Here is a 23,748-nt window from a genome sequence, read left to right on the forward strand (position 1 = left end):
TTTTTCAAAAATAAATGCTTCCATTCAAAGCCTGAAGAGACAGATCAATTCAAATCTTTTCAGACAAAACCACAAAACCAAGGAAATTGAGAAATTCAAAATTAAAAGGTTTGAGATCCTTCATTAAGTATTTAATGGAGGTCTGAGATCCTTCATTAATTTTAGCAGAGGACATACTCTATCCCATCTTTGCCAGTCTTTGGGAGGGATACTGCACTCAAGAGCAGAGTGATTTATAAATAGAGAAAAACTGAAGGTGTTCTTTTTCCCGTATTCTGCCTATTTTAGCTCGAATATTCCATTTCAAGTCTTTGTATATGCATCTTCTTCCATTTCAGTACATACTTGTGCTGGTTTCGCCTTCCCCATAAAGGCAGCACGTTTCAAATCTTTGAAACAGCAGCACCCAGTTATTGTCATCATCCTCCCCTCAGAACAGGAGCAGTTTGGCTTTGGGGGAAGCTTTTTGTTCTTTGATGTGTCCTGGGTAAAAGCGATGCGAGCAGCCCTGCTGTCCCTTTGCGCAGAGCACGGCCAGCGCCCGCTCCTGCCCTAAGGGCATCCAGGGCCATTAGGGCTCCGAGATTGCTCTCTGTGCCCTCAAAGCCTCCGCCAATCCACGTAAGAGTGACAGCAATTTTAAGGCAAGGTGTGCTCCAAGGCAATAAATGAGAACAAAAACCCAGGAAGAGCTAAAAGCTGAAGGACTCAATTTATTTCTTTTATCCATTGAATGACTGAATTATTAAATGGATGAATGACTGAATTATTAAATGGGAAGCAATGCTTCTTCAACTTTATCAAGGTGGGGGAGTAAGTTCTGAGCACCAAGACTGAGGGCTGTATTCTGCTTTTATGGAACCCATGTCTGTATGTGAACCTCAGTCAATTGCAGTCAGAAGCAAATACAGTCCTACTGTTATAACCAGTAAATGTCAGAACAAAAAAAAAAAAAAAAAAAAAACAACAGGCATTATACTTGTTCCCAAGTCGAAGTAAAGGTTAGTTCAGCTGAGTCTGCTTTCAGCTAGCTACAATCTGCAGCAAATCAAATTTGAAAAAGGAATTATGACCAACACTGAGAATAAAACTAGTATATATTTCTGCAGGAAAATGCTCATTTATGCTGTGTACTTTGTTCACATGGAAATACAGTGTATTTGAGACTCCTTTGGCAAATCAAAGGGGAATTAGGAGGTTAAACCAGCAGCAGATAGATTGTTGGATAAACCCCAACAACACTGGAAGCTTAGTATTTCCTCAGTAGTGTTGACAATGGGGCAACAGATCTTGGGATCAGTGTCGTGGTGAGCTCTAGGTACATACGATGTTCTACCTAGCACACAGTGAGCTCAAACACTACAAAATGTTATTCTCTGAAGAAATTTGCAAGCAAGTGTGAAACAGAGGTAGCCTTGGCACTAAAAAAAGCTACATTTTTCAAAAGAAGACACACCAGGAGCAATTTGGTGGCTGAAGCAGGTGTAGTCCTGAGTACAAAACAGTGCTTGGGACACTTGCAGATGGCCTGCTCCTGGACAGGGGTCACAAGGCATGCCCCATCGAGCTAGTTCTGCAAGAGATGGCAAAGTACAGTAATGCAGTAATTTATGTGGATTTTAAGCACAAGGCTGTGAGAACATAATTAGGTAGTCTTCTATCAAATGAAATGAATAAAAACTATAAAATAAAATGATGAGGCACTAAATTTAGAAGAAAATTCGTTTGATTATCACATCAGAGCTGAGATATTTCAGATCATACTGTCAGCTTAATTGGCCACAATTTATGTAGATTTGATAAAACTATCTGAGCTGTTACTAACGTGGGAAGTCACACTTCATGTATTCCAAAGCAGTTAGCCTTTTCACTCTGATGTAGCACTCGAAAACCTTGTGCTGAACACATTTTGAACCACATAAGGTGGGAATTACTGGAATAGTTTATTATTTGGTGTTTCTGATGATTTTTGTCATTACAGTGTCTGATTGCTCCAGGCATACTTAACACTGGCAGGACAGTTTCCAGGAACAGAGAAACAGCATTGCTCTCATCTCACTCATACCTCTCTAACAGTGATCAGTATGATCCTGTTCCTGCTCTCCAGTTTCTAATGCCCACAGTTCCCTGGTTACAACTAGTTCTGCACGGATCTACATGCACATGACTTGGGATAGATATCTTTCAAGTCACAGCACCTTCTCCTAAATACTTGGACCTGTTCACAAAGCAAATAACTGAAGTTTAAAGGATTCCTGATATCCTAAGGTTCTAAGATTTCCAAGGGGAGTACATCACAGTGGTACCTCTTGTTAGATGCTGTAGTTTATGGGCTAACTCTTAACACATCTGGTAGAGATAAGCAAAAAAAAGCCTGTTGACTGTATTCCTTCTTCACACTTCACTGCCCCCTCAACATCCGGTATCTTCAGGAGGCCTCCTGCCTTTCTGAGCTCCTTTTGAGATATGCCACCCCAGAAATTGCATCTCACTCAGGCAACCGAGTGTAAAGTTTATTTTTTATGAAAATCTGTCAAGAACAGCACCAATGAAAAGAGAGGGGTTATTTTTTTTTATAAAAGAGTCTAACAAGCACTCAGGACTAAGTAATCAACAGAACGACCACAGAGAAGCAGTTATTAAATAGCAGTGACCTATGAAAATTTTCAGCTTTCAAACAAAACTCTTGGACCTTTCTTCCAGAAATGGTTCTTACTTGAGAACAAAGCAGAGATTTGTAGGCCCACATTTCTAGCATTGGAATTATTTTCTTACTTTAGGGGCATTAATGTTTTAAAGTGAGAAGTTCAACGAACATATTTCTCCTGCCTGTGTGTAGAGGCCTGTTCATCTCCATGTGTCTGCAAACTCTCTTGTGTATGGTGTAGATAGAGCAGTAAGTAACATACTCATCTACTAAAAATTAGGAGAGACTTCTTCAACTTATTAATTTGTGCTTGTCTCTTCCAGAAATAAAAAGCTCTGCTTGAATATACAGTTTCGAAATAAAAGATTTTCTTCCATATATTTTGTTTTGAAAAAATACAAGCATCTGTTCCTGTAGTTTGCTTTGAAGCAAAATGTTTTCTGATTCTTCAGTGTTTGTTTTGAAGTTATTAATCAGTTTTCAAAACCACAAAGCATAATCTTTTCCTAACTAGATTATGTAGAAGAAAATTGTGAGAAAAATTGTGCTGGTTTGGCTGAGGTGGAGTTAATTTTCTTCACAGTGGCTGGTATGGGGCTAAATTGTGAATTTATGCTGAACCCAGGGCTGATAATACAGAGCTGTTTTTGTTATTGCTGAGCAGTTCTTACAAAGAACCAAGGCCTTTTCTGCTTTTCCTAGAGCCATGCTGGGAAGGGGCTTGGGGTGTCTGGGAGGTTGGGAGGGGACACAGCTGGGACAGGTGACCCCACTTGTCCAAAGGAATATCCCAGACCGTATGGCATCATGATCAGTAGATAGTGGGGGGAAGAAGGAGGAAAAGGAGACATTTGGAGTGATGGAGTTTGTCTTCCCAAGTCACTGATATGTGCAATGGAGCCCTGCTCTCCTGGAGATGGCTGAAGTCCTGCCTGCCCTTGGGAAGAAATAAGATGCAAGCACTAAACTGTGTGTCAGAGCAGGGACACCAGGAGAGGCAAATGGCTGCTGTTAACTGAGGGGCAACTTAAGAGCAATATATAGCAGGAAACTATAATTAAAGCTTTAGTGGGCAAAGTTATAATGTGCATTTTTAGGCCTGGGTAATCAAAAAATTTTTCTATGTAAATAATTAATAGCAACACCAAGGAACATATTGTGTGTATGGATATAAAATCTTTATTCCCTAAGGAACTTCTGTTAGGGTTTTTTCCCCTTTATTTTTTCTCCAAGTGATGCCAATCTCAGAAGCTGCTCTGCTGGCAAAATTTCTCATTTTATGCAGGGCAGAATTCTCTGCATAATGCAAAGGCTAAGCTGCTCTAGGAAGCTTTTGCCAGTTCTTCAGCCTTCAAAATACAGTTCCCTTGCTTCTGTAACCTGAAAATGGAATTACCTTCTGCAATCAAACCACTCTTCCCAGCAGAGCTCCAGGTAAAGACAACAATTTTTCTGCAAGTACTGCATCAGATGGTGAGAAACCATCTCATCAACATTGTGAAGGGGATCCTGACAATTCCTTTCTCCAAACACAACCAGAACATGATGCTGGGAGTGCTGCCCTAATGTCCATGACAGACTGTTTGTAACTTCAAGACCTTTTTGCCTTTTGAGAAATTCTTTTACTAAGAAAGTCTTCTCAAGAGGAAATAACTAGACCACTACAGCTGAAGGTTTAGGTCCTCTGGAACCAAAGTCCAGCATTTAGATTCCATGGCCCTTTACCGTAAAAAGATTTGTTACACAGCCCTCCACACTTCAGGACACAAAAGGTGAAGGGATACAGAATGAAGAATGGCCATGAGCTGCAGAAGTAACTGGCTGCCATTATCTGTATTCCCAGGTGAAATGCCAGTTTGTGCTCAGGCCCATTTTCAAGTACAATCACCATCCTAGTTATCACACGAGATATCACAACAACTGGCAATGAATCTCAGTCACAGCAGGCTCCATTTGCCACAAACTAAATGCTTCCTTACCATTACTTATTCAATAGGGCATATATTTTTAGTGTATGATATTTTGCTACTATTTTATTTTGCATATTCTTCACTTCTGTACATGTAGAAATGTCCAGGTGTGAAGGGAGCAGAAAAAAATATTGTAGATGGAAAAAAGGGAAATGAATCATAACTCACATTGCATATTAAAACATCATCTACAGGTGTGGAAGAAAAAAATCTTTATGACAAAGTAGAGTATGCTAATTAGCTAATTATAGATGATAGACCAGATCCCCATAAGGGATAACTACAGGAATATCTTAACTGAGGAGCACTTGATGACCTTCAGTGGATCCAGCTTCATGACATCTCCCTAATTGCATTCCTCCCACAAACTGTTATACTCACAACTATGATCTTAGCATTCTATTCATGTTTCCTAATTTGGCAAAGAGCAAGACCAAAGATACTAAACAGAAGTTTTACTCTAAAGCACAAATTATCTAGAAATGGGTTTGCAAATAATGACCCAATCTACTGCTTTGCAAGTTTCTTATTTTTGCTGCTGGGTTTGCATGCTGAACTGAACAAGAAAACATGGATCAAAATTAAAACAAAACTGATCATGTTAGCTTGCAATTGACTGAAACTAACCATGATATCTCACAATACAGGAGGTAATGTTGGAAATAGCTGCTGTGCTTGTAAAAGCTTTGATATTTGTGGCATCTTTAAGTGTAGTTTTGATTTTTTTTTATTGTATCCTATTACAGGATCACAGAATAATGGAAATTATCCAGAGTATTTGGAGAGTTATTCTGTTTCAAGTAGGTATTTCCTACAGACTACCACAAGAAAGAAAATAATACTATCAAAGGGAAATCCCACATTACTGAGTATCTGAGAAGATTGTAGTACTGATGTAAGAGAGAATTAATTTTCAAACTGTGAAAACCAAAGAATATCCTCATCTATCAGTACACATTCTGCACAGGCATATTCTATTGACCAGTCAGTTCACTATTCTTTTGAGATCATCACATCCAAAGGATGATCTCTAACCCCTTCTTGTAGGTGGAGCACAGTATCAGGCAGATGTGAGTGAGAAATTTTTGCAGACTGAGACAATCTTCTCTGATTTCCATGATCAATCATAAGACAGCTCCCTGACAATATCACATTTTATACAAGGCTTCAGGCCATGACTTAATCACCAGATCTGATTAATGTCCTCTTATAGGAGACAGTCCTTAGATTTAGTATCATTCAAGATTACTGGATGTGGCACATGATTCATTTACATCTAAATTTTATGTGGAGTTGTCCTGGGTTGTAGTTTAGGATGTATTCTATCACCATCTTCAGTTAATGGCCCATCAATGCCTTGTGCATGACTCAGAGATAACTCCCTCCGGGAGTTATCTCTCTCTTTAATGGGCCATCAAGGAGCCCCTGTATGACTCATCATCCCATTGTGAGATGCTCTGCCAAGGGGAGGAGCCAAGCATTCTCACCTGGATATAAGCTGGGATTTGGGACAGTAGAAGCAGCCCTCACCCACTGGATTCCCAGAGGACCGGAGCTACCAGACCTTTCTACGAGATCACTGCTTCAGGAAGACCACCTCACCTGGACCGCTTCCATCACCTTCTATTCTGCCTCTGTCAGTGGTCTTTTTTTTTTTTAATTACTGTATTTATTTTATTTTATCATTTTCCCCCTTTTCTTCTAATTAAATTGCATTTCTGATTTGGAGCCTCTCACTCGGTTTGTTTTCAAACCACAACAGGAATTCATGCACATGCTCAGTTCTACACAACATCCAAACTCACAGGCTCCAGTACTGTACCTACAACTACTGTAGAAATTAGATTTTCAGATATGACCTGTGACTGGACTACTCAAAATCTGTATCACTGTCAGAACCTGATAACCAGTACCTCAAAAGAAGGACAGAGACAGAAGTTACTTCATAATTACCTCCCTGCTTTCAAGATGCCCTTTACTTTGCTGACATTTCTGTAGAAAAACTTTTGAGTAAACATCTGACCATGCCCTAAATGTTTCTGTCAGATTCTCAGTAAGGTAATTACCAAAAAACTTTTAAATGTTAAAAATAGCAATCATCTGAGCATAAATATAGGGCTAAATTTACGTTGAAATATCTCTTACAGGAAAAAACCTCTTTAAAGCCTCACATTAAAAATTCATATTTCTCTGGGCAGTGCTTTAGTGAAATGACTAAAATGTTACATTTTACAAAATGTTATTCCGCCCCCCCCCAAGTTTCCTGAAGAGAAAGACTCTGTTGCATCTTTAAAATATCAGGAACATTATGACACAGCAGGGTAAAGCAAGAAAAGACTCAACAGTCTTTCCAGCATAAATGGCACATCTATGCTGTACATAAAAAACAAGTTAATGATGCAGTGTGCACTGGGGTAATTCACTCAAATTATACACCATTTCTTTTAAGATTCCTGCTTCTTAGCACTTCTGCATTCCCAGAATCCCTTTGCATTGCTTTCTGTTTTCCTCTGTTCTTCATTTATATTTCTGTGCAGTAAATTCCAGATGATTTTCTCCTGCTCAACTTAACTCCTCTGACTCTCTTCAGGATAAAAAGGATTTATCAATCAGTATGCACAACTAGCAATTCAGGTGAATATTACGTGACACAACTATCTTACTGTAGCCAGGGTGGGGATTTTTTTGTACTAAGACTCCTCTGTACATCTGAATTTCCATTGTAAGTGCCTGACGCATCTTTACTGACTCAGGCTTTTCAAAGGAAGTCAGAGGATAATTTCATGGACAGAAATTATCATTAATTTCTGTAACAATTTTTTTTTCTGTAACACATTAATTTTCTGTTCAAAACGTAGAACAACAGAGGCTTATGAGTCTTGCTTGAAATCAGATATAAATTATTCAGAAGTTGGCTCTGAAGCGCTGAATATTTTCTTTTAAATAAAATGATCATGAAATCATAGAGTGGTTTGGGTTGGAAGGGATCTTTAAAGGTCATCTAGTCCAACCCCTCTGCAATAAGCAGAGTCATTTTCCAGTAGATGAGGTAGCTCAGAGCCTCATCCAGCCTGATCTTCAATGTTTACAGGGATGGGGCATTCAACACCTCTCTGGGCAACCTGGTCCAGTGTTTCATCACCTTCACTGCAAAAAATGTCTTCCTTGTATCTAGTCTGAACCTAATGTCCTCAAATTTAGAGCCATTCCTCATTATCCTATGACAAGACCTACTGGAAATTCTGTCCCCATCTTTTCTGTAAGCCCTCTTTAAGTACTGGAAGGTCACAGTGAGGTCTGCCCAGGCAACCTCACTCTCTCAGTCTGTGTTTCATAGAGATGCTCCTTCACCTTTGTCACCCTCCTCTGGATTCACTCCAAGAGGTCCATGTCCTTCCTGTGCTGGACTACAGCAAGTCCTTGAGTGACACAAACAGCATTGAGTATGTTTGTGTCATCAAATGCATGGACACATTAGTATGTCAATTTTGAAATACATAAGCAAATTATTATCAAATAACTAATGTTCCAAAGGAGCTTTTTAAAAATATTGGCCTACTTGTCCATCACTGCAATACATTTACTTGCATTGTAAAACATTCACTTGTAGTTAGTCTGTAAAAATACAAGCTCTATATTTTGCAAAACTAGAACTTTTGCTTTTGAAGCAATATGTTATTTTTAAAGTGGCTTCAAGATTCTAAATACACTGAATTTTTAATATGTTGAAAAGACTACTTCAGGCTGGTTGATGGGTGCCATATATAATCGGATATAGTCTGCAACATGATCTATGTTTGAAATAAGAGAAAATCCCAATTAATACTTTTAATATTTTTTCTTTGAATTATAGGGTGTGACTCCAGGTCCACTGAAGTAATTCAAAACCCATCTTTTTATTAGAGAGGTTTCTGGATCAGCCTGCTTCTCCTAGAGCCATGCAGAGAACCTCTCTTTTACTCACCTGCTTTTTCCAGCTACTGTTCAGCTTTGGGGACATATTTCAGCTCACTCTTTATGTTCTGAATCTCTGACAAGTTGACAGCAGGACCTGGAAGTTTCTTAGCTCCTGGGAGCAGTTTCTTCTGTTTCTCCTCCTCTGCAGGAACATTCTGCAGAAAAGGACACCAGTGACCTTCCTGCTGCAATAGCATTCTCTTGAACACGAGCACAGATCAGTTATGTGAAAAACAGGAAATCATATTTTTATACTAAAGGCAATCCCAGTGGAAAATGGGGTGGAGGTATGCAGAGATAGGTTATTTTGTTGGTTGTTGTCTAAAATGTCTAAAACATTCTAAAAAGAATAGAAGATGCTCAGTGTAGAAGAATGAGGATTAGAATGGGTAAGAATTTACAGTGCCAGGGAATTAGTAGAAAATAACTGACTGGAGAATTAAAGGCAACTCCAAGTCCTTCATATTTTAGATGACAAAAAATTAGAAGAACCATTTTTATTATCTAATTCCTTTGAGAGTTCCACAGTTGCCAGACACTTGGAGAGGAAGATCATCACTCATTTGTGCAGCTCTGGGAAAGAGCTATGGTAGTAGGTTATGCACTCCAAAAGCTCCATGCAAGATCAATGTGAGTTGAAATTTAACTTTTCATAACCTCAGTTACAAGACCAGAAGGATTTTTGTCATTTTATGTTTGAATTAGGGTGGTGCTGCATGGCTATTTTGCTGACACAGTAAAAATGCCAGTTAAATAACAGCAATTACACAAGAGTGAGCAACTCAGTTAATTTCCCAATGGACCACAGTTTTTCAGTCCTTGGTACTTCCTCAGCTGTACTATTGCTTCTAGGTGAGTAGAGCAGGTATTTTAGAGCATTTCTACTCTAGACTGGGTAATATTTTGAAGGAGTAGACTTCCAGACATGAGTTTACTGTTGTCCTAGCCTGTTGTTTATTTTATAAAGCTGGCACACAGGACGACTCAAGTACATTCATAGATTAATTTATATTTTATTACAAATGATTTCATTATTAAATTATTTTTCATTTATGATTACTCTAAATGTTCTCGTCATGGGCTTTTTAGAGTTCTATCATTATTTAGATTTATTAGCCAACCTTCTTGAAAAGGTGCATTAACCATGAAAAGTCAGTTCTTAATATTGCACTTATTTTTTAAAGTTCCAACATTACTTGTCAAATACTATTGGCCACTTTTTTTTTCTCTGCTGACTAATGGACTACATGCTAATCAGGAAGAAGACTTTGACATGTCAAGTAGCAAACAAACAAGGTATTGTAAAAAATTGATCTCTTCTTCCTATCTGATCTTTCTTAAGATCACTGGATATAGGAAAAGGACTTTCTTAAGATCACCAGATATAAGAAAATGGAAGTGATAATTTTATTTCTTGGCTTGATAGACTTGTATTATCTTTTCTCACATTTTGGCCAATACACTAGCCAATACTACTACTACTGTTTAGCCAATACTACTACACTGGCCAATACACTATTGTTTTTGCTAGATCATTTCAAATCCCAGCCAGTAATTCAGCCCAAGATACTGCATGTGCTGCGTGATTTCTGGTTTAATGATCTAACATCCTGAAAAAGTAGCAAAGTACAGAAGGATAATAAGTAAATTGATACAGAAGCTGTTTGGAAGGATTCACAAAATTGTATCACCAGTCAAAGATGCCAGGAGTTTATAATGTTTCCTTTGACAGTTCTCCTAGCTAACCTGAATAATCAGGGTAAACAAGCACTCCCTGAAGTCCGTAGTGTTTATTAGTATGTAGCAGAAACTATGTAAAGAATACGATTTCAAGGCATACCATTGCACCAAGGTGCAATACCATTCCTCTTGTAAAACAAGTGGTGCAAGCTTTGCCCACGTTTTGGAGACTTTGTGCTCCACAAATTGCTGTCAGCGTTCCCTTCCAGCCTCAGGTGTTTCCTATTTATGGCTTCACCACTCTCTGTATCACTCACTCCATGTGCAACACACAGCTGAGATTAGACTATGGCCTTCAGTTTTATGGAAGGAAGCCTGAAGAATGACTTGAATATACAAAAAGGGTTAAAAAATAAGAGCATGGGAATGCTCTGACTGATGAAGAATTCTTTTCTGTAATTCCCACACTCCACTTTTTTCATGCTAACATGTCTGCTCCACTGAACTTCAAAAATATACATTCGTATCTGACTCCACCACCCCTTTGAGGAAGATCTATATTCTTCTCCTATGTCAAGGCTTTAAAATACAGTGGAAAATGCACTGTTAGCAGAACTTGCATCCATCAAAAACTGCTCTGAAAAATCATGAGCTGTATGGCATAACTTATGGCAAAACCTAACAAGATGAGAAAATTGAAATGACAAGTTTACTGGTAGTATTTTTATTCTATTCTTCTAACAAGATCTGTTTCTGTAGTGTTTAATCCCATTGGTTTGGTTGAGTACTGCCATAAAACCTGAGCCAAGAACTTCCATAATATCTGTCTCATACAGAGTGCTCATGTAGCTGAGAAACAAAGCAACATTCAATTGCCCAAACAAATGTAACTATCAGCACCAGTCATTTATTTTATTTCTCAAACACTACTAGAATTCACACAGGCTATATTAGTTTCTGTTTAATAACATGCACTTCTTCACCAGTTTAATTACTGCAGAGAGGATATGCTTTGATTTCTTTCCAAGGAAGAAACCCACAATATATGTCCAAAGTAATTTTGTGTGTTTGTTTTTTAAATCTTCTTAAGAGCCAAGTCAGCCTAGGTTTGATTACTTCAGGAAAGTGCTCTGTAAAAACAGGACCGTTTATATCAAAAGATGGCAAAATTCAGGGAAAAAAATCTGACTGAGACAGAAAAGGAAGAATTGGCTCTTAGGTAGCCTTTCCTGCTCTTGACTGTGAGGAGCAGTGGGACCTCTGGCCCAGCAGGATGAGTTCTCACGTGAGGATTATGAATCCAAACTAAATCAACTGGCCAGGAAACCTGGAGCACCATCTTTTTTATCTTGCTTGGAGTATCTACTACTACCTTTTCTTCCACTGTTGGTGTTAAGAGTCTCATTTAATGAGTTAATGGTAAATAAGAAGCTTAAAAATAATTCAGAAATATGATATCTGTGTTTAATCATAGCCTTTGTGATCAATGTTAGTTACAGTATAAACCAAATTTTATATTCAAAATTCAGTGTTAAACACTTCCTGTAAACTACAAGCATGAAAATACAGAACTCAGTCTAAAATGGAGTATTTTCACCTCTGGACAGGTAAATGGGTTCAGAACTTCTGTTTTAACTTGAAAGTGTCTTAACATTAATTTTCTTCTTATTGCTAAACCCTCCAAAAATGGTTGTGTTTGAAAACCTGTTCCAATACTGTTAAGCTGTGACAATAAATCACACCACAGGGGGACAGGTAGCAGCAAAGTCTTCCAAAGCCTTGCTCTAACTTTTCCTGCTGTATCTCATCAGCTCCCATCTAGACAAATACTGCTGGTGAAATCCTGGCTCTCTCTCCTGACAGCAGATATCATCCCACTGGGGAAGCAGAGCTACATACCTTCCAGTTTATACTCCTTTAGGTGCCTCGGCACCAAAAGCAGAACAATTTAAACAATTTAAACAATTTAAGTGTTAGTAAGTTGCCATTTATTTCCATGAATGATCAGTGCACACCCTAAGAGTGGTGTGCAGAGCTATAAGATCACTTTCAAGGCTTCTTTTCATTTTAAGACAGAGATTCTCCTCAGAAAAAAAAAATCAAAAACCTCTTTTTTGCTTACCTCCTCCACTTCTTCGGGTGTAAGTTCTTTTCTTTTATGAGGGTGACCTGCACCAGGTCGAAATGCTCCCATAGGGATGTTAATATTAGCCTGTAAGAAGGAAATTGTGATACATTTAATAGTGACTGATAAATAAAGATACGGTTGGTAAAGGGCAAAACTCAAAAGAAGTGGGACAAGAATACAGAAATTATCATGGTTTCCAAGCACTTATGTCTTCAGTGTAAGCACCATCACACCATTCCTGTGGATAGAGAAATGTTTTGATCTCCATTTTAAAGGGAGAATGTGAAAAAACAAACTAGAAAGCTGTTGAACTCTTCATTTTAGACTAACGCTTCCTGATTTCACTGGACTTTAGCAAATTAGTACTGGACACTAAAGTGTCTTTAGGCACCTGGGTCTGCTTCAGTTTGGTCAAGGTCAAACAGAAAGTGAGTGCCAAAAGCAACATTTAAGTGTAAATCATGCAAATCCTTCAATAACACCCAGTCACTCTGCATTCTCCAATGACACCAGCTTTCACCTCACTTAATCACAGGTATCTTAGAAGGGAAGCCTGCCCTGAGTCAGCTTAAGCCATAAGTATTTAAAATGTGATTTTACCAACAAAATTTACTCATGGTTGCTACAAACTGCAAATACTTAAACCAGCTCTAGCACTGGGCAGACCACTGGCCCCTGGCTTCTGCACACTCCCTCCAGAATGAAACTCACACAACTGTCTTTTCTCTGGGGAAGAAAGACAGTGGCCGTAACATAACTGGGGCTGATAACAGATACCTTAAAAGTAAAGGTTTTGGGGAATAGAATGGGACAAAACACTGCTTAGGAAAGTGCAGTTGAAAAGTATCCATTTCCCAATGTGACCCAGCCAAGATTATTTTAAAAGTCAAATGGCATGATCAACTAAATGCACCATTTATACTTATTCTTATCTCGTGATCTGAGAAGAGAAGCTGCTCTTAGGAAATGTCATCAAAATATCATGACTCCCACTGGCAAAACCAGGGGGTGAATTGGTAATGTTATGGAGCGGAAGCAGAGAACCTTCTAACAGCAAGCTCTGTTCTTGTCCTTTACCATCTGACTGATCTGCACTAAATGAAGACAAATAATCCCATCCTTCTGCTCCAGGTATGGTCTTTCAGATCGTGCCCCACTTGGGCAAGCACATGAAAACAGCCCACAGTTTTCAGTAACAACTGTTCTGACAGCTGTAATCAAATGATGAGCAGATTAAGAATCCATCTGCCAAGAAATGAATGCATTTCCCTGTATTCTACTTACCTGTTTCCCATTATCTTATTTATGGAAGATGATGCTGTAATTTCAGTAGGGCTGCCAAATATCTGAAGTTCACAGACAACCAGGTATTTGTTTCATAAAGCTTTCTCACTGGGCATTAGTTCAGATATTGTGAAACTTTTCACCCGTGCTTTTAAGTTCCCAGGAGACAGGGCATTTTCAGCTTCACAGTTCCTAACTCATTCTTTCATTTTTGAGTGGAAAAAAACCAGCTTTGCTGTTTCTAATTTTATGTAATTGCCCCACCAAGCTCTGGTATCTCCAGGCAGCTTTGATTTTTAGAATAGGAAACTTGTCTGCAAATTACAGCTAGCATGGTCATACAAGTTTGCAGAGTTGAAATTTTAAGAGATATCTCTCCTTGTGGTGCTTATCCTGAGCTTGGACATTCCTTCCCCTTGGAGGCAGCCAAAGCAGAAGCCAGCATCTCATGGAAGACTACAGCCCTTGCATTTCCCACTGTGATTGACAGACCAGCTGTGACTAAAAGTGGTTCAGAAAGCAAAAAAATGAACCACTAAGTCCCAGACTGCTAATTAAATTCAAAAAACCACTCTTTGGTCTGCTTCAGCACTTTCCCAGCAATCTGTGTCACATGAAAGCAGTTTGTACTTTTTAATCTGCACTAGGGATATTCACGTCAGAGTTCGGGCAAGAAGTGAGCAGTCATGACATAAAAACGTGGTAAAATGAGCATCCTTTAAGACATAGTTAAAAACTGTCTGGATCTGATAACACATAGTGTAAATAACAATATTTCCAGTATGAAATGAAAATATGACATTTCCAAACAATTCCTGACCACAGATACTTGAGCTGTAAAAGTCCTGAGGTGTAAATCTTAATCTAATGCTGGTCCTGTCTCAGAGATGAGCAGCTCTATAATGGGTGGACCAAATTCTGTACACCAGCACAGCTCTGCTGATCTTGTGATCAGCACAAGTTCACAATTTTGTTTTAAAAATATGTTTCAAGGCTTTTATCACATGTAAGTTGAGATGGAGATATGACCCTAGGGGATCTCCATCCAGTAAAATGCTAAATAGGAAATTTTAAGTTCCAGACTCTGAAAATCCTAAATTACTATTGCTTTAGACAGATTTTCTATGTGTGATTGTTATGTTTAACCATCCTAATTATGAAAACTATTGAGTTTGTCTCTTCCTTTGTTTGAAGGGCCTACCATACTGTGTGCCATTGCAGTTTCTGCAATGACTGGGTAGGTATGTGCACCAATGAACTCTTCTGGGGTTCTTCTGAACAGACCAAAGGAAAAATACCTGTAAAATGACATAGTAATATATTGCTGGTTTGACTCAATTGAACTGGTACTTAGAGATTTTTTTGGTGTGCTCTTATTTCTGTTTAGTAGAGAGAGGCTACTAAGGTTAGGATACAACTGATGCAGCTGTGCATGAGTTGAGGACTATTATGGGTAAGTCCTTCATAGCATCACAGCCATTTCTGGTTGTCCAGATGGATGACTGAGTAATCCAGAAAGACATTTCTGTATAAAAATATTTAATTAAAAAAAAAAAAAAATAAGAAGGAGAGAAAGAGACAAAGAAAGAGAGAGGAAGGAAGGAAGGAAGGAAGGAAGGAAGGAAGGAAGGAAGGAAGGAAGGAAGGAAGGAGAGAAAGAAAGAGAGAAAGAGAGAAAGAGAGAAAGAGAGAAAGAGAAAAAGAGAAAAAGAGAAAAAGAAAAAGAGAATGATAAAAAAAGAGAAAGAGAGAGAGAGAGAGAGAGAGAGAGAGAGAGAGAGAGAGAGAAAGAAAGAAAGAAAGAAAGAAAAGAAAGAAAGAAAGAAAGAAAGAAAGAAAGAAAGAAAGAAAGAAAGAAAGAAAGAAAGAAAGAAGCCATAGAGAAAATTTAATGAAATCCAGAAACAGCCAAACAACAAAAAACCGCTAGAAAGGTCCTCACAATTACCTCTGGGGAAGGCCAAGAGTGTTCAAAGATAAAATAACTTTCAGTCAGAGCTCTTCACAGCCTTTTACACAATGAGAAAAGGAGATCAGCAATTGTTTTCAGGAATCAACATACTTTGGTCCTCTATTGCCCCAAACTACTCTTGGGAACCAGTTTCTGCCTTTAATGGTCATACATCTGTATTTCATAGATATTGGGAAGTGAACATTTTTGTCTATATCTAGTACACTCAGAAAAAAGTCATTTCAGACATAGAGCACCCTGAAACATTTCAGTCAGTGAGGTGCCATTGCATTCATTGCTGCAGCATGATGTACATTCCCCAGGGCACGTCAGTCCTATTATACCAGCACACAATAGCAAAGGATCTTAATATATGAATCACAATGTATAAAAGTAATGTGACATTTTGAGTCATAGTTCTTATGCTCAAAGCGTAATAAGCATCAACTCAAGTGCAAGTCTCTCTACTAGAACCACTTATGGCACAATGCTTAATAGATATATTTTAAATTTTTGCTGTGATTTTCCTCATGATTCAAGTTACCCTTGCAAAAATTAAAGTTTCTTAAAATATTAAACTTCATGCTTAAATTTAATGCATTTTGTAAATGAACAACCTAGGAGCATTGTTTACATTTAGAAGTTGGAAGTCATCCTAGAAATAAAATGCAGCCTATCATTACATCTTTATGAAAAAAATGTAAACCAATTAATTCCTGAAAAACTTCCTATGGAGTTTAAATGCAAAATGTAAATAAAAACTTTTCAGCTATTAAAGATCTATACTTTTTAATAATGCTACAAACATCTCTACAGTCATTGTAACAGGGAGATGAAAATTTGAACTGAGTGAAATCACAGTTCTGTCAAAATGGCATTTTTTTTCTAATTTCAACAGAATTAGAGTACGTTAGTTTGCATGCCTATTTCAGTAGAATTGATGATAGAGATGATGATGATGACAAAGAGAATCTGCATTTTCACAGTGTCTTGTATTTTCAGCATGCTGCCTAGCCCCTGGGTGAGTAATCTTGATACTCCAATCCATTGCATTAGTATTATCTCAAGAAAACAGAGAACAGAGACTTCAGAGATTCCATTTTGTGTTTCTTATGTAAAGGCAACTTGAATTCGTAGTAAAATTTCATTGGAAGTGCATTTTACAATACACATGAGGATTCTCTAAGATTCTTCAGTTCAGAAGATATTTTGGCTTTTTGATAACATGAACTAAACACATTCTTCATGACATTACTTCATGATGATGTTGGGATAATTCTCCAGCTGTTTTTTTTACAAGTATGCAATAAGTAAATACCATTGAAGAGATATGTGGCAGACAAGAACCTTTCAAATTAAAAGATCAAGGTTTCTCTCATTTTCCTTTGGCTTCTAAATAAAATGCTCCTTAAACAATTATTTGAACTTCAGGGGTTTTCTCCTTTAGGAATGCAGCCATGAAAAACTTCACAATACCCATGCTATCTTTTTAGCCTAAAATTCTCCCAGCATTATATTGGCTTTGTGGAAAAATCTAATGGTTGCAGGAATTATTTTTAATTAACAGTTATACAGATGCATTACCACGTTTTGCTTAGATGATCCTCCAATAACCTAACACTGCAAAGACCATGCAAACAAGAGATTAATGAACCTATCTGATCCAGTTTTTTTATCAGCTCAGATCAAAAGATGATCTTCAGGTCACACATTTTCAGTGCTTTCATATCTACTGAGCTTTTCACTTTAACAGAATAACCCCAGCTAGCACTCCTATGGTGCTTTGTCTAAGTAAAAACGCAAAGCTATGGAGATTGAGATTTATTTTATTATATTAAAAATATAAATGCTATCTCTTACCTGAATGGCTTTGACATGTGATGCTGGTTGTTTTGACATTTTTACGACAGAGGCTTATCCCTGCAAGCAAAATTGGAAAGTGTTACAGGCTCTGACATTCTGATAGCTATGGAAGATAAGCTAGAACTTAACCCATGCTGCCTCTTGATAGGCTCCATTTCATCTACCCAGCTCCTGTTTCCATCTCAGTTTTCAAGTTGCTTAGTTATTCCTTCTGATATCAGAAGGAGACAGAACACCTGAGCTTCACCAATTAATCTTTCATAGTCACAAATGAAGCTATCTCTTTCACATTAAAAACAATAACGAGTAGAGATAAAGAATCTCTCAAACCTTAACAGCACTGTAAAATGAGTAAGAATTAAGGGAAGCTTTTGAGGATAAACAGTGTATGATTAGCCCTGTCACAGTATGTATGTGTGAATTATTAGAACTTTCAGTTTAAGCCTTCTCTCAAATAAAATGTAACTTGTTAGAAAATATTGATAAATGCAGACATAACTATTTTCTGACTCACAAATCCTTGCAAACCTTTAATGCCTGTGGACTGAAAGTGATGAAGATGGTCGGACAGAAAAGTTCTCCTTGACAATTGCTAGTGCACAAAGTAGCCTCCCTTCAAAGTTTTAGATCATATAGACTCATCAATTTTCTTTAGCAATAAGATATTGCTTTAGCAATATCTTTAGCAACAAGATAAAACAACATACTTTTTCATATAATTTTATGCAGATGGAGAAATATGGACTGATACAGTATTAATATATAACAGCAAAGAGAAATACACCAAAGTAAAAAGGAAGACATTTTATTAGCAGATTATTTGAAACACCTTCTCAGCCTTCTGTTCTCTCACTGAGAAGTTAGATTTTAACTGAACTAGGCTTTCATCAAAGTCTTGCTATTTAACAATTATAATATGAAGTAAGGTAATAATTCTAAAAGATGAGAAATTATTCACCAGAGAAGTCACTGATCACCACCAAACCACAACGCATTTTGATACTGTATTTAACCTTAGATAGGAAGTAATGAGAACAGAAATAAATGACATAGGAAAGAACAGTAGAAATACACTGAGAAATTAAAAGTGTGTCAAAGACTTAGGTACTCCAAACAGTATAACTGCCACACGAGGCAGTCCCAAAAAAACATAGATGAGTTGTAGCTTGGCTTCAACTTGGAATATCAGCAAGATCAGCTTGAAATCGTATTTTTGGGATTGAAGGCTTCCTCCTGCATATTGTCACATCAGTTTGATCTGTGTACGATACTGAGAAGAATTAAAAGTACAATGACCTGCCATTAGAGGTCTCCCTCTGGTCACACTCTCAGTTGCAAAAAGTGCTGTCCAAACGAACACAGCATTCAGTCAGAGGAAAATTATGTTCATAAATTGCTTTGGGTTTAAATTGCTTCCACTAAATTAATACATCAGAAAAAAATCCCACTGTGCAAAATAAAACCAACATTCCTTTAATGAGTTTTATACTATGATTTTGTATATTCAATCTTAAAAGGAGAGGGAGTTTAAAAAACTTCAGAATTCACTTTAGGGGATGTAATCTCAGCCACTGATGTTCATGGCAAAACTCAAACAGATTTCAAAAACACAAAAGGATTTACTACACTCTGTGTCCTTTATTTTTGAAAATCTTTATTAGGTGCATAAATAACTGTTCCATTGATCAGTGACTATATTCCAAAATAAACCCCAAACAATCCCCCAAGCGACTGGGAAGATAGGAGTCATAATACAGAATGTTTAATTAATTTTTAATCAACTTCTCATCTTTCTAATCAGAATGAAAAGTGGAAACAAAAGCACAGGAAAATAACATTAAACATTTTAAACACAGAGGATCTACTTTCCAAAGTCGGTCACAAAGAAATTCTTGCTAAGATGTGCATGCCTATGCATTGCAAAACCACCAATACACACCTCTTGGGCCACCAAGAGATAAATGGCAAGGATTTACCCTGAACCTCAGCTTTAAAATAAGCACAGCATTAGTGCTCCTCAGCGAGGTGCTCTGGGTTCACAAGCAGTCAGTGTTTGAAATTACTGCAATCAGACACCGGTTCCTAAAGAAGGATGCATGATACAATTGTGTAGGACTGCTTTTGGAGGAGGTGATTTTCCTACCAGACCGTGCTGTCCTCATTACCGCCAGAGAAATCAGGACAACAGCACTCTACTGAGTAAAAATAGATCTCTGGCTCTTTCCCTCCCTTCCCTGAATTTCCTTACAGAGCAGTACTGACCATCAATCACAGGACAACAAACCTTAGATTACAGAAGCATCCATTACAGAAGCATCCATTACAGAAGTGATTACTTAGTTTTTATAAATTCCTTTGTTCTTTCACCATGTGTCTCAGAGAGAGTCAAGAGTGCTGCACTGATGGTATTAAGTTATTTCTGGTATTCCAATCAGCTCGGCAAACTTGAAAAAATCCCACTTCACCCTCATTTCCACAGCAGGATTTCACATCTCTGGCAGGCAGAGAAATGCAGACACGCAGCCTGTATTCCCCCGTGTCTTTTTAGCCTCCCCACACCTTACCTTTTACCTTTTATGGGCTGCATGCTGAGCCAAACTTAGAAAGCAATGGCAACGTTAGTTCGATTTGGAGCTGGTTTATGGCAGCCTTCCCCTGCAAATTCCCTCGATTTGCAGTGAAAGTACTCATGAGCAGGACTACTTGTGAAATACAGGACTACTGCAGTGAAATAAATGAGTGTTTTGAAGCGAAACTTTGTAAAACAAAGGAACCTATCTTCTGTCCCTCTGCTAAAAATAATTTCTGACAGGGCTGCAGCAAGATAATAAGCTGATTTATTCAATTTGCTTTAAATACTATGAGATATCATAATGCCATCTTTTGTAATGCACACAAGAGATGTACAGTAGCACACAGACAACAGCAAGAGCCCTCCCCCTGCCCCAGCTGGAAGCTGTCCTCTCCCCCCACTGCATGCACGGCAACAAGCACAACGGGCGTTTTGGAGACAGAACTGCACTGTATTATCTTATTAAAAGGCTTTGACAGGAACTACACGACTGAGACCCAGCCAGTACAATGAAAGAAGAAAAACCCCTACTCTGCAGCTTTCAGCCTGTTACACGAAAACTTACTACAAGCTCTAGGCAAATGTGGTCACATTTTCTGTAACACATACACAATAATCTTCACTACAGTTGCCTGTTAAGCTTAGTGAAAGAAACCTCTCTTACATCAAAACCATAATGTAATATTTCACGAGCTATAAAAAACATATAGAAAACAACAGCCATCTGCCTATGTACTACAATATTTAAACTCATACACACTTCTTATGAGTCATGAGGTATTTAAGTGACTCTTTGTTTTAAATCTTTAGATTCTCACAGACTATGAAGCAATAGCAATCTGTTCTGAATACTCTGATACACTGATGAGACACTAAAATAGGCAGAAACCCACAACTATTGTAGTACACTCACAGCAATTACTAAAGAGTTTTCATGAGGGTCTTTCAAGATTTTAATTGACCCCTTCAAGATTAGCTAACTTATTTACTTATATAAAAAAAGTTCCAAACCGTCAAGTGAGTATGCACACCTCCTTTTGATGCTGAAATAGGTACCTTCTTCTACCAGCTGAGGTATTGACTGTGACCCTTTTAATGTGTCTGAAATAGCTCCGATGCTTTCAGCCTGGACGGCACTGAGTGCTGCTCCAGGCTGGAGTGGGTCTCAGCAGAGAAGCGAAGTGTAAAAGGGAATTCCTGTCATAGCTTCCAGTTGTTCTTCCTAAATATAGAGTTTGATTCACCCTGTAACTTGGTCCCCTGTGACACTTGACCATGGTAAAAGCAGGGCTCAACTGTCAAGCAGGAGGTGTTGAAGGAACACACCTTTAGGTCCTTTTCCTGCCCTCCCTCTCCCTGTCATCCCAGGCTTTTCCCAAGTGCCAGGCATACAGCAGTAGTAGGTAACATAGAACTCCTCCCATGGCATTTGGGGCAGTGTGTGCCTCCCTACAACACACAGAGAAGGAAATAATTATGAAGACGTAATTATGAAGAAATCACTTAGGAGGAACTATCTAGGGGAGGTGAATGACACACCAACGTGACCATATTGCTGCTGCTTTGGGCGCAAACTCACACAGCAGCTGCCCTGGGGGGCTGGCAGAGCCTTTCCCCCTGCAGGACAGCCCTGCTCACAGGGAAGGGCTCCTGTGCATGTGAGGCCATAGTGACCAGCTGCTGAGCCTGCAGGCATGGGCATGAAGAAAAGACAAGGGAGGAGTGTGTGTGTGTGTGTGTGTGTGTGTCTGTGTCTGTGTGTCTGTGTATGGGAGAGAGACAGAGAGTCGTTATAGCTCATGAAGGAAGTAAAACATTACACAGTTGTGCTCATGCTGGCTGGAGTATTGTGTTAGAGAGGGTTACTGATGGAGACCTCACAACAAGTTGTGTGTAGGGTATATCCTCAAGTTTCCACTTGCAGAAGTGCAGGTTCCTAGTCATCTGTGCATCCTGACAAGAATGAATTTCTCTCTTCCCCACTCCTCTGCTGCACCTGATCTCCACCAGACCCACAACAGCAATGGTGACAAGAGCAGAGTCATTACGGGCGGTAACTGTCAAGGATGTCCCTTGCCTTTCACTCATTTGACCAATGACCCTTTTCATTTCAAGTATCTCAAAGAGGAAGGTGATCAAGCAGGTTGCTTCATTAAGCCTGTTACTCACTCTCCACTGCCCTCTCTCCCAAAAATGTTGTCATCTGGAAGCTGATAAAGCTGATGACTTGCTCTGGGAGAGTGCTGACTACTTACAGCCACCCTCTTCCCAAGCAGCCACAAGAAGATGGATGGCACAGAACTAGGCACGTAACCAGGACATGCTTTGTGTAGGTCAGGACTGATGGATGTACACACAGCAATCAGCTCATTCCAAGGAGACCTCCATTCCTCAGAAAGGCCATTGCCAAAAATTTTGGTTTTGGCAGGCTGTTGCCTGTTGCCAAAAATTCTGAGGCGTGAGAGGACTACTGCACTTGAAACATGGTGGAGTTCCCAAGAGGGTTCACAGAGCTGTTCTTTGGCCAGAATAGAGCAGCCTGCAGTCAGCTGAAGGCCCAGCCTTCCAGGTGGTTGAGACCACACTAAAACAAAGCCAAAACCAGGTAAGTGACTCTACATACCTCCTTCTGAAGGTTCATACGTACAACAAAAGTACTAGAAGGCTATGGGAGAGGTGGTATATTTTGTAACACGGTCCTGTACATGAACTTATTTCAATTTATATTATTATAGTAATATTACAAACTAGCTTTTGAATACACAACTCTCTCTTGTATTTGCCATTAATTAAGCAAAGGTAGGCCATTGTTAAGATTTTATAATCTCTTCATCTTGAAAATATGCCTAAGAAATATCAGCTCAACACTGTTCCCTTCAACAAATTTTGACAGCAGTGCCAAGTAATCTAATAGTTTTAGTGATATGCAAACAAGAAAAGAGTGTCTAATCTACCTAACACCCAGTAACTATTACACCTGAACTGTATTAAATTGTGAGGATACAAGAAGTAAACTTAAATTTTATCACTAATATCCAGATCTGAGTAGATTTTGAAGGCAAAAAATAGTCACTCTTAGCATTATTTTGCAACATATCATTGCCTTTGGGTAACTTCTGGGATGCACAGCCCCATGACTTGCAGAGTCATCTGGTAAAAATACATGCAGAAGATGAATTAGTAAGTAAATAAGGAGGCATATGTGCATTTCAGATGATGGATTCAGTGTCTGGCAAGTTAGGGCCCTGTACATTGACACACATGGCATAAAAATATTATGTCTCTTGTACAGAGATCCAAATGATACAGTAGAAATGCATTTATTTGAAGTGTAAAATCCCAATATAGTTAAAAATAGACTTTTGTGGCATTGCTAGAAGCTTGTCTAATTAATATGCTTCCTGGCACAACTTACTAGTTTTGAAAGTGAAGTTGATAGTTAACAGAAATGTGTATGTGTCTTACTTCTCCACTGAGATATTTCACTGCATAATGTCAGAACTGTTTTTTTAAAGCTGTCACTGCTTAATACACTTACGTAAATGTTTTGCCTTTTGAGAAACCTCACGAGCATAGATAAAACTTCCCTGAGCATCCCAAAAGAATTTATCTTCCTATTGCAGTCCACAATGTTTTAGTGTAATGCAAACAGTGTAATACAGTTGAAAATGCACGTCCACACATAAGAAGTCATAA

The 23,748-nt window shown here is 38.5% G+C and overlaps 1 protein-coding gene across 2 annotated transcripts in view; it reads right to left on the bottom strand.

Annotated features, from left to right (window-relative positions):
* The window catches only part of SMPX (small muscle protein X-linked), a 39,146-nt gene extending 17,917 nt beyond the window's left edge, over nucleotides 1–21,229 (bottom strand). Inside the window, exons 1-4 of one of the 2 annotated variants that reach the window (XM_066313966.1) lie at nucleotides 21,064–21,229; nucleotides 17,478–17,537; nucleotides 12,377–12,466; nucleotides 8,582–8,729 (exon numbers count right to left, since the gene is read on the bottom strand). In XM_066313966.1, the coding sequence (XP_066170063.1) occupies nucleotides 8,595–8,729; nucleotides 12,377–12,466; nucleotides 17,478–17,516 (264 nt within the window). In that variant the 5' untranslated portion in view covers nucleotides 17,517–17,537; nucleotides 21,064–21,229 and the 3' untranslated portion in view covers nucleotides 8,582–8,594. The remainder of the gene's footprint in view (nucleotides 1–8,581; nucleotides 8,730–12,376; nucleotides 12,467–17,477; nucleotides 17,538–21,063) is intronic. The other variant, XM_066313965.1, reaches the window with a different exon arrangement.
* Between the last annotated feature and the right edge of the window lie 2,519 nt (nucleotides 21,230–23,748).

Source organism: Sylvia atricapilla, chromosome 2 (genome assembly GCF_009819655.1).
Source record: "Sylvia atricapilla isolate bSylAtr1 chromosome 2, bSylAtr1.pri, whole genome shotgun sequence".
In the NCBI taxonomy this organism is placed as follows: Eukaryota; Metazoa; Chordata; class Aves; order Passeriformes; family Sylviidae; genus Sylvia; species Sylvia atricapilla.